Below are 20,443 nucleotides of genomic sequence, written 5' to 3'. Positions count from 1 at the left end.
GCGGAATAAGTCCTTACTGAACGACTTCGTGTATGAAGACACGGACCGTTGGGAGATCAACTTGATTGTTTAACAACATCGACTCCAATCATCACTCCATCCTCCTGACGTTCAACCTGCACATTTATAAATACATGCAGGGCTGAGTACTTGGTGTACTCAGTGGACACGTGCCGAAAACAAAACATACATTATATAGTTGTCAAGCCATCACAGTAACACACGGGGGTTTTTCTTAAAAGGCCCGAGCTTACTAAGTTCTTTTGTGAGCTAAAAGTTCGACTACAGACTAGGTTCTTTCATCATTCATCATTCATTCATAAATCCATTCCATTCATTCATCATTCATCATTCATCGTTCATCGTTCATCGTTCATCGTTCATCGTTCATCATTCATTGAAAATCCATGACAACCCATTCCATGACAATCCGTGAGAATCCATAACAATCCATTCCGTGACAATCCATGAGAATCCATGACAATCATCAAAACAAAACATTTTATGGCATGACGACAATTTAAAAAGAATCATAGCTCCATTTTGAGAAAAGATGATTTTTCATAACTTCAAATGTATTTGCTTTATATCCACACTATAGTGCTGGATATTAAAAGAAAGCCCACCTGGTATGCTTATTCGTCAATTCAATTATTCGCTTTGACCTCACTTTCCCTTGAGCAATTTATCCTTTGAAAATAAATAGCGTAACACGCTAATTAGTACTTGAACTATTTCACCTTAGAAGAATGCATGCATCCTATTGGGTAGCACTTATATCTTTGTCTCGACTTATAGGATTTTCTAAATCCCACCTCGGCTTCATTACTTTGTAGAATTTATTTATTCACTAAGTTCGGAGAAATTCCATTATCTTTAAAATAATTACTTGAGCATTTAATATGGATTCTTGGAAAATCCTTTCTTAAATCTTTTCTTTGAATTTCTCTTAAGGCCGCCCATGGTGTCGCGGGGCGACGCCGGTCGGCCCATTCGCTTCTCCAACTTTAATATTTTCCGTCTTCGAAATTTTAATAAACTATTCGGGAATTAATTCATCATGCTCCAAATCAAATCTTAAATTAATCCCAGCTTCTCATAATTAAGTCTTGGCCCAACAATAATCTCCACTTATTTCTTTCATTCATAAAAATCAGCCCACCTTCTATTTTAATTCAAATATACTCAAGTAGCCCACTTAGCCAATTAAATGGCCCATACAAAAATTAAAAGAGGCAGCCCAAATCCTTTATCCTTCACCTCAATCCATCGGCACTTCTCACTCCTAATTCACCTTCATTCTCAAAACCCCTTCTTCACAGAATATCAAAGCAGCGGCGCTTACGCCCTTCTTCCTTGCCACCTCTCCGGCGAATCGCCATCTTCGGCGTCGCCGGAGCTCTCTCTTCCTTCCCCTGCAACCTTTTCTCTTTTCATCACTTAATCCCAAAACAAAATCCCTAAATTAAAATCACATCGAAGAACCCGGCGGCTTCTCCTTCTCGTGCTCGCCGCTGTTCCGGTCGGCGCCTCCTCTGCGTCGCCGGCAGCGCATAGCACGCACCGCCGCTGCTCCATCGTCCTCTCTCTCCGTCCCTTCTCTTCCTTGGCGGAATCGCGCCTCACCTGCGTCGCCGGCGAACTCGCCTCAGCGTTCTCCGACGAGCGCTCTCCGTCCAGCGCCGGCGTCCTCGGCGAACCCAGCAATAGAGAGGATGCATCGCCTCCTTTTCTCTCTCTCAGCCACGGCCTGCAGCTGCTCCGTGGAAATTTTCGGACTTCGCCGACGCTCGCTCGTCGCCCGGCAGCCCCTCCGCCTAAGCTAAGCTTCCTCCCCTTCCCCTTCTACTCAAATTCTAACAATAAAAACGAAAGCTTTGGGGCTCTCTAGTGCTTATTGATTCGAAACTTGGCTGTACTTAATCACTGGAAGGAGCTTGCCATTGTTTTTGGTACACTTAGTCTTGTTTCTATGATTGTCATACTTGTGGTTTACTGATTTAGGAGTATCCCATACTTGACTAAGCATTGGTACCATCTGTTGATGTTCGGTTCTTTATGCTTGCTACTGTTATGACTATTCTATTGAGCTTCTATGAATCTAAGTTATTGGCTATCTATTGTGGTTGATCTACATGATGCGATGAAGATGGTTGTTGAGGTTGTTACCTTACTTTGATTATTCCTCTTGGAAGGAACTGATGTCCTGCCTCAAACTCTCCTCCTTGCTCCTCCTCCCTTCCTTGCTATTCTCTTGAATATTTGGTGAAATTATAGTGTTGAGAATGAGGGGGTGAGAAGGAGATTGGGGTTGTTTATATAGTGCTAAGCTATTGGAATCTATGTTTGAGACTTGGAGGCAAAGGCTCCTATTTTGGGATTGCTAGCTCTTTCTCTTTCGAGCTTGATGATTGTGAGATTCTTGCCGTTTTGGTGATTGTGGCTGATCTTCTTGGCTGATTTCTCGGCCTTGATCGACGGGGAGGTGAGAGTTTTACTCATCTTCTACTTTGGGCTTGTGTAGGAGCTCTTTCTCCTATGCCTTCTTTGTCTTGAATCTCTTTTGATGTTAGATGAAGTGGTGACAAAAATTGGCTTACCTCATGCTCTATCTTGTAGCTCTTCTAGCTGCACTATTCACCTACTTGCTCCATCTCTTATTTAGCTTGTGCTTCCCTCCTTCTTTACTTGTGTGTAACTTTCTAACCCCCAATTTGGTGTAAACTTTGTAGGTACACGGAGGCATTCTTGGAGCTTGTGGAGGGGAGCAAAATCGAGAATAAGAATGAGAGGGAAAGAAAGAAGATGCTCCTCTTGAGCTCATTTGGTTCTATCCCCAATTTAGTTTGCTTCCAAACTTGAGAACTAAAGAAGTAGGATAGATAGTGTAGAATAGGTGCATGTTGATTTTATCACACTTGCCGGCATGTACTATTTCCATCATCCATGTATTTTATTCCTCAAAAACTATCTAATACAAGCATAGTTTTTACTTTTATCCTTGAACTTTATCTCTTCCAATCGTCCTTTCGTCAATTTTTTTTTACTCTAAAACTAGCGCACGAAAACTCGGGATGTTACATTCTATCCACCTTAACAAAAATTTCGTCCCGAAATTTGCGTTGCTCTACTCGAAAAGCCCGGGGTAACGCTCCTTCATCTTATCTTTCAACTCCGAAGTGGCTTCTTCTTGCCCATGGGGCTTTCTCAGTACTTTCACCGAAGTGATAAACTTATTCTTTAACTGTTGCACTTTTTGTCCATGATTAATTTTGGCCTTTTCTCGTAGCTCCCTTACTTCTATTCGTTATACGCGTATCCATCGATCAACTATTCTTATCTAATCCGTGTGGCATGATCGAGGTCGTTGGGTGGATCATATTTACTCATGTCTGTCCATCATGACTTATTTCTGAAAGCTATGTGAAAAGGATCAAGGCTTCGCCTTCGTTGAGAGTTTCGCATTAGGAATTTAGTCAAACAGTCTTAACTTGGATGATACTGAATTTAGATTGATGAATTACTGAAAAGAAATCCTTGTCTTGGAAGAGTACTCAAATTACTCAAGGTGGCAAGAATAACATCTCTGGTGTGACTCTGTGAATTAAAATTGCCAACTCGCAATGATTGGTTTACAAGGAAACTGAGACTAAGTTCAACTGAACTCATCACGTCCCTTCGGAGGATTACATGGGTTAAGAGGTTTCAGCTAAACCACAGAGCTCGAAAATTTCCTGAAAGAAATCAAACATGTCTTGGAACGAATTTAACTTTAAATTCTCATAATAGGCGTCAAATGAAATGGTCAATTCGACCGTTCTGATTCGAAAAGATCTTGATAACAATGAATTATGGCTCAGCCACGTTAAGGTCTAGAAGAATCGGGCATAGAAATGTAGGCAACTGCCATGAAATCGTGCTGACTTTTCTCCAATAATGTCAAAGCTAGCAAAGATGGAATCATATTGGAGAATTCTCAAGTTTTCCAAAAGAAATTTCCCAGACGGAACAATCATATAGTGGAATTGAACAGGAGAAAATTTTATTCTTGCAAGAAAGAACTTGCCACACATGTGTTTGCAAAACAACCAGAGTTGACGGAAGTTCCAAGAAGAATGCGTCACTCGTTAAGGTTCTGAAGACAAACAACTTTAGAATACAATGCGATTGGGCTTGCGAAGTCAAAATATCGCTCGTACTGAGTAACAAAAGTTGTCGCCAACCGGCATGCCTGAAAAATATAAGAGCAAAGCTCGTGCTCGTGGAAACTGAAAGTGAATAGCGATCTGATGTACCCAAGATAAGAAATGACACATTGATTTGCGATACAAGTAGCTCAGGGTATCTGAAAGAAAATTTCTAACTATGATCTTTGAATCGAAATTGAGTCAAAATTTTCATAGAAAGAGGGGAGTTTTTTTTGGCACCTTGCTTTTAAAGAAAACGCAGGTCGATCAAGAGTGTTAAACAAACAAGAAGACACTTCTATCAAGGACGTTCAAAGAAAGAGATTTTCTGGTAATCCAAGTAAGTACTGCTGATTAAAATCGTTTATTCCATTCACGCGGTGGAGACATCTATAGTTCATCGAAGGTACTCGAAAGGAAACGAATCGATGTATGAAAATCCATATTAGGGAAGTCATCAACTATAGCCACTATACTGTGCGATCTAACGTCCTCAAGCTACGTTTACATCTCAAATCTATCGTTCTATAAGGTCTCGTGAAACGTGATGTGATCAACAGTCTCTTTTGGATTTATTCGAGTGGCTTAGCCACAATGAAGATCTATCTTGTTCTCATTTCTTAGAGCATCACTCCTCATCTTCCTTTCCAACTTTTGCTCCTCTTGAGCCCTTATACACTAGGCGTCGGCTCTTCTTGTGTGAAAAGTCGTATCGCTGCGAATCACGTTTTCGTGCTTAACCTTGTCTATCCTCGTTCCAAAATTTGTTGCTCAGGAAAGCAATTACAGGATTTATGGTTCATCCTTCATAGTCCCAACTTAAACTACATTCTTTAGGGAAGTACGTATTTCCTCTAGGTTCCTTCGTTTCATTGACTAGAAAATATTGTCACACTTTGTCTCAGCTATATTAAAATTCCATGTCTTCAACTTTCAACTTGGTTGGTTGAACGTCTTGGAGTGTTGATCGAGTCGATGACTTGGAATGATCTAGTGAACAAGTCTAGATCTTGACTGAAGGAAAGTTTGGATCTTAGTGCAGGAATGAAACTGTGGCTCTGATACCACTCTGTCACGACCGCATTTTTGCTAAGGATAGCGAAAGCGGGTAAACCGCGACTAATGGGAGGGATTAAAGAAGCGGTGGAAAGAAAAGGGCTGGAACTTGAGAATTCGCACAAAGAACAAGTCAATTGATATCATAGAAGCCGAGTATTTCATTACATGGTCTTGAAAACAGAATGAACGTCTCCTCAAATAAATCAGAGTTGATGGTGAGATTCTACAATTCTCACATTACAAAGACACAGCGGAATAAGTCCTTACTAAACGACTTCATGTATGAAGACACGAACCGTTGGGAGATCAACTTGATTGTTTAACAACATCGACTCCGATCATCACTCCATCCTCCTGACGTTCAACCTGCACATTTATAAATACATGCAGGGCTGAGTACTTGGTGTACTCAGTGGACACGTGCCGAAAACAAAACATACATTATATAGTTGTCAAGCCATCACAGTAACACACGGGGGTTTTTCTTAAAAGGCCCGAGCTTACTAAATTCTTTTGTGAGCTAAAAGTTCGACTACAGACTAGGGAGAAAAGATGTGCTGCATAACCAAGTTAAGCGCCTGTGAGCGCCTCCTGCCCACGTAAGCCATATTCCTTATTTATAAGCATATCTTTTTTCAACCAGGCCAGCACATATTTATTCTTTTCTGTTTATTATTTTCCTTAAATATATATAATCTTTTATTCAATTCTCCCTAGGTTTTACAAAATTTTGTGCCGCTCTGTACCTCTCTTTTTCATTATTCGTTATCTGCATATTGCTTTGTTGAAATTTGCATCCCTAATAGCCAGGTAATATCTTTATTCCTCTAATCCTATAATGTCATTGCTAACTGATTATGTGATAATATGACTTTTTATGCAATGGTTCTATTACCTATGTTAATTTAAAACGATTGGCATGCTCCCTATATCTTGTTGAGGAATTTAGATGATAGATGTTGCATTATTATATATTTGAGTATTAATTTTTTCTAATCACTATTTTTAGATGTTGTAGTAGTAGATGGAATAATATAATTGCAAACGTTTCAGTTAGTTCATGGTCTTAATAATAGTATTGGCTAATTATTTCTATCGTTTTATTTACACACATTATTTGTTTGAATTTATTTTCTTAGTTTAATGGGTGAAAATATGAACGATCAACTATATATTCCTCAAATTGCAAACGATCGAAAGCCAGAGATTGGAATGAAATTTACGTCAATAGATGATGCGTTTGAATTCTACAATCAATATGCACGTGAAGCTGGATTTAGTGCAAGAATAAGCAATAGCAAAAGGAATAAGATAACAAAAGAAGTTGTTTGGAAACAATTTGTTTGTTTTAAGGCTGGCCAAACTGATGAAGCCCGTTCCAAAAACCGACCATCCAGTGGTTGTCCGACTACGATAAGAGCTCGTGGTGAAGTTAGAACTGATTGTAAGGCAAAGATTTCAATTGTTAGGCAACAAAATGGACCTGGCTGGTGTGTTAGTGTCTTCACTGAGGGTCATAATCATGGACTTTCTACTCCTTCAAAGGTGCATTTACTCCGATCACATCGTAGTGTTTCTGCCGCAAAGAAAGTGTTGACTCAACATCTTTCAGAAGCTAACATACCAACTTGTCAGCAAATGCAACTATTGGAAATAGAGAGCGGTGGGCTTGAAAGTGTAGGTTGCACTGAAAGAGATATTAGAAATTTTGAGAAAAAATTAAGGGATGAACAAAAGGGGATTGATGCTGAAACTCTGATAGAATTCTTTACATCTGAGAAAGAGAAGAATTCAGCATTTTTCTTTGACTATGAGACGTATTCAGATTCAGATAATACGTTCAAAAGATGTTTTTGGGCGGATTATAAATCAAGAAGGGCTTATAGTGTATTTGGTGATGTCGTAGTATTCGATTCAACTTATAACACTAACAAGTAAGGAATGATTTTTACACCTTTCGTAGGGGTTAATCATCATCATCAAACGATAGTTTTTGGTTGTGGATTTCTAAGTGATGAGAAGACTGAATCATATGTTTGGTTGCTTAATAGGTTTATGGAAGCTATGCCAACAGGTGCACCAAAATCAATTATTACTGATCAAGATCCTGCTATGACGAAAGCACTTGCACAAGTTTTGCCTGAAACAGTGCACCGTTATTGTTTGTGGCATATATTGAACAAATTTCCTGAGAAGATTTCCCCAGTGACTTTTCGAGATCACTATCAGAGCATAAAGAATGTTATAAAAAATTCTACATCTCCAGAGGAATTTGAGCATGACTGGAAAGATGTTATTAGATGTGCTAACTTGGAGGAAAATAGTTGGATAGTGTTGATGTATGAGTTAAGGCATAAGTGGGTTCCGACATATTTCAGTAACGTATTTTTTGCTGGGATGTCGAGTAGTCAAAAATCCGAGAGTTCACATTCATTTTTTAAAAAGTATGTCTCCCATAAAAACTCATTGATGCCAAAGGCATAATGAGTTAGTTGCAGACCATATTGATATGAATGAGCATCCCAAAATAAAAACAAATTGGCCGATGGAAACTCAAATGGTTAAAGTGTACACGAAAAAAAAATGGATAGAGTTTCTAGATGAAATGAGTCGAAGTCATGGTTACTCTGTGCAACAAGCCTCCATAAGAGATGATATTGTGATTTACAATGTGACGACTTTCCAAGGTTGTTCATCCTCAAAGCCAAGACTACTCATGCATGATAGACGGAGAGACTATATATCATGTAATTGTAGAAAATTCGAGTTTGATGGTATTCCGTGTAGACACATGCTAGCTTTCTTTCGCATTAGCCAAATATTTGAACTTCCTGACAAGTATATACTCAAGCGATGGACACGAGAAGCAAAGATTGGCATTGTTTGTTCAATGGAGGATGAAAACGCCAATGATGATCCAACACGTTTTTTGATGTCACGGCGCTCCAAGTTATCATATAAGGCATCAACATTGATTGATTATGCATCTTTGACGGATGAGAGGACGAACTTTTTGGATAAAGAACTTGATTACATATATGGCAAAATCAAAGAGATGAGTATTAGTCCAATGACTGCACAAGAAAGTCAAACTAGGAAGAGCTTGGTTGGAACCAGAAATATTGGTGATCCTAATGAGATAAGAACAAAGGGATGTGGTAAGCGAATGTTATCATCAAAAGAGAAGCCAACTTTGAAGCCTAGGGCATGTCGTGGGTGTGGTGGAGTATCTCATGACAAACGTAATTGTCCAAAATTGCATGATGAGTATGTGAATAATTGATGATTTTATCATTTAGATTTATAATTATTTTAGCAACCAATGCATTTAAATTCACTATATTTTCTCTATTTTTATTTTCAGATCAGTTGCAAGATGATCATCATGACAACAGTCAATAATACAAATGGCAAGGACTGATATTCATAGCTAGTGGAAGTATCTTAGACATTGTTTTTGAATTGTTCGTAGTATTTTATCCTAATCTTTTGATGGTTCTACTTTATTGAAATTGATTTTATTAGAGTACATTGAATTTCATATTTTTAAAGCTGCATCTAAAATTTCTACAGTTAAGTTCCTTGGGATTTTTTTCCTTCAATTTTTTTGTATAATATTATCATTTTATATTTCATTCCAATGTGGCTGGAGGGGAATTCAACCGAGGCTGTTGCATAAAGGATGATTGTATTTGGGCAGGTAGAGACACTGTCATCTATTAATCCTTTCGTAGTATTGACAACATGCTATTTGATGTTCTTGCAATTCAGCCTTCAGTTTATGATACTGCGTGGTAATACCTTTGGCTTTTCTTTTCCGGTTGAAATAGTGCAAATGATGTACGAAAGCATTGGTCAAGATGAGGCTTGAGGGTGCTTACGCAACTCTTGATGCTTATTTTAACTTCGTATTCAACCTCTTTGATTCATTTCATTGTGTATTTTAACTAGTGAAACAATGCCTCATCAGTCTTCTTTCATTTTGCAAGATATGCTCCTGAGAAATTACACAAACACAAATACACTGCCTCCTTCCTTTCCATCAATTTCTGGAACTCCCCTCATTATTTCGTGCAAAATATTTAATTTTATATTGCCGAAATCCTACAAGTACAAATGATTGTCGAAGCCAAAAGATCATCTTAATCGAAAAAACTAGAATTTATGCATAACATCAAAAAGAAAATCACACTAAAATAAATTATATAAAATAAGAAATCAAACCTCACAATTCCACAATTACATTCTAAGTTGCACAGTCGATGCAATTCTGATCCAATCATCTCTATCGGGATCATGCCTACCAGATCTGCAACACCACCATCACATCGAAAGAGAAAAGATAAAAAACATGAAGAACGACCGTCGATCGCCGTACGCAGTGTCCTTTCTCCAGTCACTTAGACGAAGACGGTGAAGAGGGAGAGAGGTAGAGAGAGGAGATTGGAGAAACTCATCTCATCTGCTAGATGTGCAAATTATGAAACCATAATTAAATCGTATTGGTGAGGATTTGAGGGGGGAGAGAGTGTGTGTGTTGGGGGGGGGGGGGGGGAAGAGCCATTTGTGAGGGCTAAAGAAAGAGAGAGAGAGTTTGAGAGAGGGATGATAAGAATAAGAGACGATAAAGTCAGCATTAATTAAAGGAAATTAGTCATATTAAAAAATAAATAAAGAGAGAGCTGCTGACGTGTTATAGGCGCTCATAATTGTCGCTCTATAACGACGCCCAGCATAACAATTCTGACAAACTAGGTTCTTTCATCATTCATCATTCATTCATAAATCCATTCCATTCATTCATCATTCATCATTCATCGTTCATCGTTCATCGTTCATCGTTCATCATTCATCATTCATTGAAAATCCATGACAACCCATTCCATGACAATCCGTGAGAATCCATAACAATCCATTCCGTGACAATCCATGAGAATCCATGACAATCATCAAAACAAAACATTTTATGGCATGACGACAATTTAAAAAGAATCATAGCTCCATTTTGAGAAAAGATGATTTTTCATAACTTCAAATGTATTTGCTTTATATCCACACTATAGTGCTGGATATTAAAAGAAAGCCCACCTGGTATGCTTATTCGTCAATTCAATTATTTGCTTTGACCTCACTTTCCCTTGAGCAATTTATCCTTTGAAAATAAATAGCGTAACACGCTAATTAGTACTTGAACTATTTCACCTTAGAAGAATGCATGCATCCTATTAGGTAGCACTTATATCTTTGTCTCGACTTATAGGATTTTCTAAATCCCACCTCGGCTTCATTACTTTGTAGAATTTATTTATTCACTAAGTTCGGAGAAATTCCATTATCTTTAAAATAATTACTTGAGCATTTAATATGGATTCTTGGAAAATCCTTTCATAAATCTTTTCTTTGAATTTCTCTTAAGGCCGCCCATGGTGTCGCGGGGCGACGCCGGTCGGCCCATTCGCTTCTCCAACTTTAATATTTTCCGTCTTCGAAATTTTAATAAACTATTCGGGAATTAATTCATCATGCTCCAAATCAAATCTTAAATTAATCCCAGCTTCTCATAATTAAGTCTTGGCCCAACAATAATCTCCACTTATTTCTTTCATTCATAAAAATCAGCCCACCTTCTATTTTAATTCAAATATACTCAAGTAGCCCACTTAGCCAATTAAATGGCCCATACAAAAATTAAAAGAGGCAGCCCAAATCCTTTATCCTTCACCTCAATCCATCGGCACTTCTCACTCCTAATTCACCTTCATTCTCAAAACCCCTTCTTCACAGAATATCAAAGCAGCGGCGCTTACGCCCTTCTTCCTTGCCACCTCTCCGGCGAATCGCCATCTTCGGCGTCGCCGGAGCTCTCTCTTCCTTCCTCTGCAACCTTTTCTCTTTTCATCACTTAATCCCAAAACAAAATCCCTAAATTAAAATCACATCGAAGAACCCGGCGGCTTCTCCTTCTCGTGCTCGCCGCTGTTCCGGTCGGCGCCTCCTCTGCGTCGCCGGCAGCGCATAGCACGCACCGCCGCTGCTCCATCGTCCTCTCTCTCCGTCCCTTCTCTTCCTCGGCGGAATCGCGCCTCACCTGCGTCGCCGGCGAACTCGCCTCAGCGTTCTCCGACGAGCGCTCTCCGTCCAGCGCCGGCGTCCTCGGCGAACCCAGCAATAGAGAGGATGCATCGCCTCCTTTTCTCTCTCTCAGCCACGGCCTGCAGCTGCTCCGTGGAAATTTTCGAACTTCGCCGACGCTAGCTCGTCGCCTGGCAGCCCCTCCGCCTAAGCTAAGCTTCCTCCCCTTCCCCTTCTACTCAAATTCTAACAATAAAAACGAAAGCTTTGGGGCTCTCTAGTGCTTATTGATTCGAAACTTGGCTGTACTTAATCACTGGAAGGAGCTTGCCATTGTTTTTGGTACACTTAGTCTTGTTTCTATGATTGTCATACTTGTGGTTTACTGATTTAGGAGTATCCCATACTTGACTAAGCATTGGTACCATCTGTTGATGTTCGGTTCTTTATGCTTGCTACTGTTATGACTATTCTATTGAGCTTCTATGAATCTAAGTTATTGGCTATCTATTGTGGTTGATCTACATGATGCGATGAAGATGGTTGTTGAGGTTGTTACCTCACTTTGATTATTCCTCTTGGAAGGAACTGATGTCCTGCCTCAAACTCTCCTCCTTGCTCCTCCTCCCTTCCTTGCTATTCTCTTGAATATTTGGTGAAATTATAGTGTTGAGAATGAGGGGGTGAGAAGGAGATTGGGGCTGTTTATATAGTGCTAAGCTATTGGAATCTATGTTTGAGACTTGGAGGCAAAGGCTCCTATTTTGGGGTTGCTAGCTCTTTCTCTTTCGAGCTTGATGATTGTGAGATTCTTGCCGTTTTGGTGATTGTGGCTGATCTTCTTGGCTGATTTCTCGGCCTTGATCGACGGGGAGGTGAGAGTTTGACTCATCTTCTACTTTGGGCTTGTGTAGGAGCTCTTTCTCCTATGCCTTCTTTGTCTTGAATCTCTTTTGATGTTAGATGAAGTGGTGACAAAAATTGGCTTACCTCATGCTCTATCTTGTAGCTCTTCTAGCTGCACTATTCACCTACTTGCTCCATCTCTTATTTAGCTTGTGCTTCCCTCCTTCTTTACTTGTGTGTAACTTTCTAACCCCCAATTTGGTGTAAACTTTGTAGGTACACGGAGGCATTCTTGGAGCTTGTGGAGGGGAGCAAAATCGAGAATAAGAATGAGAGGGAAAGAAAGAAGATGCTCCTCTTGAGCTCATTTGGTTCTATCCCCAATTTAGTTTGCTTCCAAACTTGAGAATTAAAGAAGTAGGATAGATAGTGTAGAATAGGTGCATGTTGATTTTATCACACTTGCAGGCATGTACTATTTCCATCATCCATGTATTTTATTCCTCAAAAACTATCTAATACAAGCATAGTTTTTACTTTTATCCTTGAACTTTATCTCTTCCAATCGTCCTTTCGTCAATTTATTTTTACTCTAAAACTAGCGCACGAAAACTCGGGATGTTACACCTACTCAGACCCGAATTCGTTTATATAGCTATATAGCCTAATGGAGCGTACTCGCAAACTAGACATCAGGCACACACAATAACCAAAATGATCACAGGCATGGCATAACAGTTTAATCCACCCTTATCGCTCCACTTTCATATATTTGCAACATAAGAGAGAGTTTAAGAATAAAGCCCACCTCGATTCCTAGATTTCAAGCACGTTCTTCTTCTTGTTATCACACCGAGAACGCGAGCTATCACCTTTAATTTATGCTTATCGCAAGTAAGTCTCAATCATTGATCAAAATCATGCATGTTCTCACGTTTCCCTTCTTCCCATCGATTATTTTCAATATCGTCATTCAAAATCAAATTTCAATTATCATCTCGTTTTTATTCGCACAACAACTCCAGATTTATCATCAAATCGTGTCACGCATGAGTGTTTCCCACACACAACACACGCACAACACATGTGCACGCATATCGAGGCATGCACACACACACATGCACGGTCACACACACACATATGCATCCCAAATTCATCGATTGTTTTCCCCTTCACTCAATCTAAATGCATGTGGACTCAAGAACACCGATTGATCGGTAGAAGAAGAGAAGATCAAAATAAAAATACATTTTCAATAGAACAATCGGTAGGAAACAAGTAGGATCTTGATTCTTCAACAAATTCTTGAATTTCAGCTTCAATTCTTCACACAAGATGAAGAAATAATGGAGAATGTAGAAGAACAATTTGAGAGAGTGGGGGAAGTGGGAGGCGTGATTTTCAAGAGAGGGAGTAGGCGTGTATTTTGATTTTTAGGGTTAGGGTTTCTCATGTATTTATAGAGTGCAAGGCATAATATCTTTAATTAAATAAATTAAAGATTTGAGAAGATTTGGTGGGGAGAAGTGGCGTTAGTTTTGGGAGAAAAATAAGGGAAATTCGAATTCTAGGCTATTTATTTAGCCTATGATTTTATTTGGATATTTTACGGAGTAGAATAAAATATCACGGAACAGAAAAATAATTATTCTCCCAATAAATAGTAGAAAGTGGCGTGAATTTCACTTCCCTCCACAAGGAATTAATTAAAATCCTAATTTAATTAGGATATGGCAAGATCTTCTTAGATATGGCAAGATATGCTAGGATATTTGAATTTATTTATGGAAGAGAATAAACAAGGGATCAAGTAATAGAATAAAATAATCCCTTCTCCCATAATATAGGAGATTTCGAAAATCTCCTTTAGAAACAACATAAGAGCCGAAAATTTCATGGAACAATTAAGGAATAATCGGACTTTGGATTTAATTTGGATAATTATCCCAAGCAATAATTAAATCCAAGAAAAATAGGATTTCTTTCCAATAAATAGGAGGGGTCGAAAATTCCACTTAATTAAATAATGCTCCTATTAAATTCTCACTCATCCCTTAGGAAAATAATTCACCACAATATTATTTTCCCCGCATCAAAATATTCACATATTCGAATTCCACCTCCACTACACATTTTCCAACGACTTTGACCATTCCACGGCCACATCATATTTTCCACAATATTGACTATTCAATAGCCACGTCACATATTCAACAAGTTTGACTATTCAACTCAAACTCAACTCCATATCGCAATGAGGTCACAAAGAATATTGCAATAAATCACTCATCATTTAATCCGCAAATATCATAGCATTAAAAGCATTTAATGCCAAAAATTTTCACGTCTCAAAAATTAGGGTTCGAAAAAGTGGGATGTTACAATTTTTGCAGATAATATCCAATTAAGCACGTTATCCTGGCCACTTACCAAGGCCTAAAATGAGAATTATCAACATCTCAATAACATTTATGGCAGATGCGTGCTTCAGATTAAAAAAATCTCCTGGAGTTGTTGGTTGACGTCCATTCCCCCATTCACTAAGATAATACCGCTGACCTCTAAAGGAGCAAGAAAGCCTTTACTGTTCGTGTAGGCCGCATCAACTAAATAGTACTCCCTCTGTTCCATAGTAATGGAGTCATTTTGCCATTTTGGTATGTTTCATAGTAGTAGAATCATTTTCCTTTTCAGTAAAAGTCAACACATTTTTTCTCACTTACCTTACTCTCGCTTACTTTATCTTCTCTTTCTCTCTCTATCTTTTTCATTTCCTACTTTATTCTTTCTTTACTTAACACACTTAATATATTTTTTCTTAATCTCCGCGCCGTAAAGAAATGTCACCACTACTATGGAACGGAGGGAGTAGTAACCTAATTTTTGAAAATTTATTATGTTATTCATGTCAATTAAACGGAATTATTAAAATCATATAGTTTATGTACCATCTTGTATTAGTAATTCATTTCTTCTATTTAAAGCATCTCGCACTCTACCATCTGCCGTAGAGCTTCCCAACCTGCAAGCAGGGGCGGAGGCACGATGGGACCAGGGGGGGCCCTGGGCCCCTCACCCATTTCAATAACTACTATATATAATATATGTAATTATCATTTACCACAAGAAGTGTTAGTGCAGATTGATTGATATTTGGTCACTTGACTGGGAGCTACCAAGTTCGAATCCTACCTGATGCTTCTGTTTCATTTTTGTCTTTTTTTCTTCTATTTGTTTATGTCTAATGGGTTTTTTCACAATAGTAACTTTTATTGATTCTTTCACTAGTAATTTTGTAAATATATCATTTTATTTTATAATCATAAAAGAATGGTTTCTGATTCATTTTTGTCTTTTTTTTCTTCTATTTGTTTATGTCTTTTTTTCTTCTATTTGTTTATGTCTTATGGATTTTTTCACATTAGTAACTTTTATTGATTTTTTCACTAGTAATTTTGTAAATATATCATTTTATTTTATAATCATAAAAGAATGGTTTTTATAATTCAAGAAGATAAAATAATTCTTTGATTTCATAAATATTGTTAAATAATACTCTATCCGTCCCACAAAATATGCACTTTCCAATTTTAGAAACTCTTTTCTCTATAATGTGGTATGACATATTTCCCACTAACAATACTTTAATTACTTTTTCTCTTTACCTCTCTCTTACTTTACCAATTTTGCATTAAAACTCGTGTCGTGTCCAAAGTCCATATTCTTTGGGGACGGAAGGAATATGATATTAATAAAATCAATTTTAATTTGATGCTCTTTAATAAAAAATATTATAGTTAATAACTCTTTAATCTAATTATAAATACTATTAAAATATGTCATAAAATATTAGTAGTAAAATATGTGCTATGTTCTAAAAAATCTATTCACTAATTAGTTTTCTCATCATTCATTTCTCACCCGCGGTTTTTTATATTTTTTATGTTCGAGTTGTTTCCATTTCGTTAGCACTGAACACACTCAATAAATTTTAATGGTAATTTGGACCCCCCACCGTTAAAATTCTGGCTCTGCCACTGCCTGCAAGTATATATATATATAAGTTGCATATCTTGTAAACATACTCCTAAAACATTTGTAAGAGTATAACCTTTTCTATTTTTATATCTAGGTTTATTAACCTCAGATACTTTCACTTAATGTGGGTACCATCCGGAGCTTCTATGCGATTCTACAATTTTAATTCGATCAATATTCAAGATTTATGTATATAAAACAACACAAAATATATAAAAAATAAAAAACTAATACAAGGTGTTTTTATGCTACAATAAAATATTTTCATTTTACATCAGAGAAATTCTCGGTTACAAGGGAATGAGCTTTTAGTAAATGATCATGAAGGCTAAGAACTGCATTTAGTACGAGCTTGAAATAACTACTAATTGTTTCTCCTAACTGCATGAAATTAGTTTTTATTGTACTATTCTTTTGATAATGTGCTAGAATGTACAAGAAAATAACAATTTGCTCATCAACAGTTAGATTACTAGTAGCCCTTAGTATACAAATATAATGGTGCAATTTTTTGGACTGCCACGTGGCACTGTTTTGGCAGGAAAATAAAGCTGTTTTTTTTTTTTTTAAATTTTTGTTGTGACATCCCTAATCCAAAACATGCATCATTTTGCATATTGATATATTTTTTTTCTTTATCATTGCATATTTATATTATTAGTTGTATAATAAATATTATATATGTGATATTTATACATTTATATATGTTACATAAATATTAAAAAGGTATAAAAGTGTGCATGGGAATATATGTAGTTGAGCTTTAAGAAAAATAAAATATAGTATGATAATATGTTAATGTGTACGTATGGAATAGGAATATAAATATTGTTCCTATTATTAATTACTACACCACTACAGTGATTATGTAAATACATATGCATACATTAAAAGAAAATAAAATTAGAGGAAAGGTGTCAACTATATAGGCTTCTTTTACATAAAAGGAAAGGTGTCAAATATATAGGCATATAACGTGTAACTTTTAGATAAAAGAAATGACAAGTGTTCTTAATATCATTTTGGAAACCACATTATATTAAGGGTTTTTGGCTTTTTAAATCAAAACCTTTTCCCGAATTCTGGTTTTTCCCATGAACTATGAGATTTATTTTTAAAACCACGAACTTTCATTTCGTTAGGATTTTTCCTCGGCGGATCAACGACGAAACCCGGGTTGTCTATATGTCAGTTTTAATCCTATTTGTCACTAAATTGATTACTTGGATCCTATTTGGCACAGTAATACATACAGTCACAATTATTACATAACAAATGACAACTTTTGAATAAACAATACACAACTTTAACATTTTGAATTATGCTATTCGGGTCGGAAATGTGCTATTCGGATCGGGTTGAGAAAATCCTAACGAAATGAAAGTTCGTGATTTTTAAAATAAATTTCATAGTTAATGGAAAAAACCGGAATTCGGAGAAGGTTTTGGTTTAAAAAGCCAAAAACCCTTATATTAATTGGCTGGCCGACTATAAAAAGAGGGAAAAGAAAACAGAGAGTTAGATATTAATTAGAAAGTTCACCGAGAGCATGTAGGTTGAAAAGAGCAAAGATCGAGAGTTATAGAGAAGGAGACGAAATTAAGAACATGATTAAATAGTAGCATGTCGTAATCAGGTGTGTATAAATCACACTTTTAATTTTACATATTTTATGTGATTAATTGCTATGTGTTAAATTAGAGTGAATATTTGAATTATATGATGTGAGATTAAAATGGTAATGTGTTATTTGATATTGATGGTGGAATATAATATGGATATGTGATTGTTGCAAGAGATATGTGAGTGGTGCTTTTGATATGTTTTTATATGGAATTAGAATTACTTGAATCATGGGATTAAAGAAAATATGTGACAGCCTTGCCTTGGGTTCTACGGGTCAAAGAAAATATGCAAAGAGGGGCCTTCGTGGAAAGGTCAAAATGCAAAGAGGGGCCTTCGTGGAAAGGTCAAATAATGAAAAGGGACCTTCGGGTCGTATACAATGGAAATCCCGGGCAGATATCAGGCTTGATTTGTCACAGAATAATGAAAAGAACGGAGAGGCATATGCATATGAATGTGAAATTGTTTATGATATTTATTACTTCTAGTGATATATGTTGGTGAAAGAATGTGTTTGATATTTGTGTGTGAAATTAAAGGTAAGGTTTATATATACTGAGTTGTGGCTCATATAAACCACTAATATTTTTCAGGAATAAGATATCAATGATGCGTGGGTTGATGTGAGTTACAGTTATTATAAGGGTCGGCGGCTGGCGCATTTTGACAACTTCTCTTCCTCATCATTTTTGTATGTAGATAAATGTATAGTATATAGAGTAGTGAGAGGGTCCCACTACGGTTTATAATGTTTTGAAATATGTACTTGATAAATGTTGATTTTTTAAATTGTATAATGTGTGTTTTTGAATATTTGAATTTATTTATAGTAAGTACATATGTCATAAGGGTTGAGGTGTGACATTTATAGCCTTTTATGTTACACATTGTAGATGCTTTACATTTTAGCTGCTTTTGGCCATGTTCGAAAATTGTGGCGTGCATGATGCAGCCTATTTGTCTTAGGCTGGATAGGTTTTATAAAACAATATTACTCCTATTCTATTCCAATAGATAAATCTATTCTATTAAATAATATTACTCCTATTCTATTCCAATACATAAATCTATTATATTATTCCAAATATCAGATTCTATCTTTTAGGTGTTTCTATTTCAGTTAATACCTTAACATTAAAAATAATATAAAGGTGAGTAGAAATCACAATTTTACAAGATTAAAAACAAGAGATATAGGAGAATGAGAGAGAGAGAACGAGAGAGACTACTGAGAGAGGGGGACAGAGAAATTCATATTTTATGCAGTTTCCAACAGATAGAGAGAGATTCATATTTGATGTTGTTTCCAATGCAATTAATACCTGAACAAAGATCAATAATATATTAGTATTCATATGTAAAACCTATAATGTATAATATATATTTGAAATTATTAATTTTGTAAGTACCGAGAGAGAGAGGGACAACTAATTAAATACAAAAATCACTCCTGCAAATCAATAGAAATTAATCTCTCAATAATGCAAGGTCTAATTGAACAAAGTTAAATAATGAGTTAGTATTTATAATTAAAATCTACTATGTAGTATATGTTTGAAGTTATTTACGAAGCAGCATTATGAAATCAGTAGTATAAAAAAAAATATGGTCACAAATATAGAATATCTAAGCTACGAGAGAGAGAAAATAATGTGGAACCATAAGCCATCCATAAGAGTTTAGATATAATAATGAGTAACCATGAGTAGAGGTGGCCACGGTTCGAAAACTGCCGGTTCCGGTTTGGAACCGGCGGTTCCGGTTCGTCGAAAGCTTGAACCGTAACCGGCCCGGATACCGGTTATCCGGTTCCGGTTTAACCGCCGGTTCCGGTTCCGGTTAATAACCACCGGTTTTTCACCGGTTCCGGCGGTTCCGGTTCGGTTCCGGTTCTTTTTTTTTTTTTTTTTTAAATCTTAGAGTTATAACTTTTATTGCAATTCTATAGTAAAATCCAAAGAGAATTGATAACGATAACGATAAAGAATTGCAATTTTATTGATTTGAAACTTTGAATGTAAATTTCTACAATACAATTAAAAGTTACAAAATACAACAATACAAGTACAACTTAAGTAAACAAGTAGAGAGTAAATTGAGAGAATGAGGTAGAAAATAGAGAATTGGAGATTGAGAGAGAAATACTTGTTAACACAAGAATGGGAAGAGTAGAAGTGATGAAGAAAGGAGTATTTATAGATAAAATATGGGAGAAAAATATGATATTAAAAAAAAAAAAAAAAGAATTGAATTTCAAATTTGAAAATGGTCGAAAACCGCCGGTTTGTGTCAGAAAACCGGCGGTTTCCGACACCTTTTCAGACCCTACGCTGCAACCCTAGACGCCTACGCCTGAACCTAGCCCTGAATCGTCGGGAACCGGCGGTTTTGTGTCAGAAACCGCCGGTTTTCCGACACAAACCGACGGTTTTCCGGCCTTTTTCAGCCCTACGCCTGCAACCCTAGGAACCTACCGGCGACAGCTACATATTCCCGGTTAACCGCTTAACCGCTTAACCGCCGGTTTCGAACCGACGGTTAACCTCCGGTTCCAGTTTCGTATTTTTGGAACCGTAACCGAACCGTTATAACCGTGAAACCGGATTTCGAACCGG

At 36.9% G+C, this 20,443-nt stretch overlaps 1 protein-coding gene and 2 long non-coding RNA genes across 4 annotated transcripts; all 3 read left to right on the top strand.

Annotated features, from left to right (window-relative positions):
* The first annotated feature begins 1,289 nt into the window (after window positions 1-1,289).
* LOC125201265 (uncharacterized) lies at window positions 1,290-2,998 on the top strand. Its single transcript, XR_007172857.2, has 2 exons — window positions 1,290-2,485; window positions 2,733-2,998. It is a non-coding gene; the product is annotated as an uncharacterized LOC125201265 (long non-coding RNA).
* A 2,994-nt stretch (window positions 2,999-5,992) lies between these two features.
* On the top strand, window positions 5,993-8,784 carry LOC148931594 (protein FAR1-RELATED SEQUENCE 5-like). Of its 2 annotated transcripts, none has more exons than XR_016134860.1 (2): window positions 5,993-6,056; window positions 8,611-8,784. XR_016134860.1 is itself a non-coding variant. In XM_089063412.1 (2 exons), exons 1-2 carry the CDS (start codon window positions 7,756-7,758, stop codon window positions 8,624-8,626), a joined length of 774 nt encoding a protein of 257 aa, XP_088919538.1. In that variant the 5' UTR covers window positions 7,741-7,755; the 3' UTR covers window positions 8,627-8,784. The 2 variants fall into 2 exon arrangements, 1 of the variants encoding a protein (XP_088919538.1); XM_089063412.1 differs by lacking the exon at window positions 5,993-6,056 and adding an exon at window positions 7,741-8,513.
* Window positions 8,785-10,995: 2,211 nt separating this feature from the next.
* LOC125201266 (uncharacterized) lies at window positions 10,996-12,706 on the top strand. The gene is made up of 2 exons (XR_007172858.2): window positions 10,996-12,193; window positions 12,441-12,706. It is a non-coding gene; the product is annotated as an uncharacterized LOC125201266 (long non-coding RNA).
* Window positions 12,707-20,443: the final 7,737 nt, after the last annotated feature.

Source organism: Salvia hispanica, chromosome 2, assembly GCF_029641045.1.
Source record: "Salvia hispanica isolate PSC_SH4W2 chromosome 2, Shi_PSC_v1, whole genome shotgun sequence".
NCBI lineage: Eukaryota > Viridiplantae > Streptophyta > Magnoliopsida > Lamiales > Lamiaceae > Salvia > Salvia hispanica.
The sequence above is the reverse complement of the archived record's forward strand: the minus strand, read 5'-3'. Positions and strand labels throughout refer to the sequence as shown.

What these genes read in the sequence shown, in the direction of transcription:
- LOC148931594 (XM_089063412.1), top strand. Translation starts at nt 7,756, where the DNA reads ATGAATGAGCATCCCAAAATAAAAACAAATTGGCCGATGGAAACTCAA.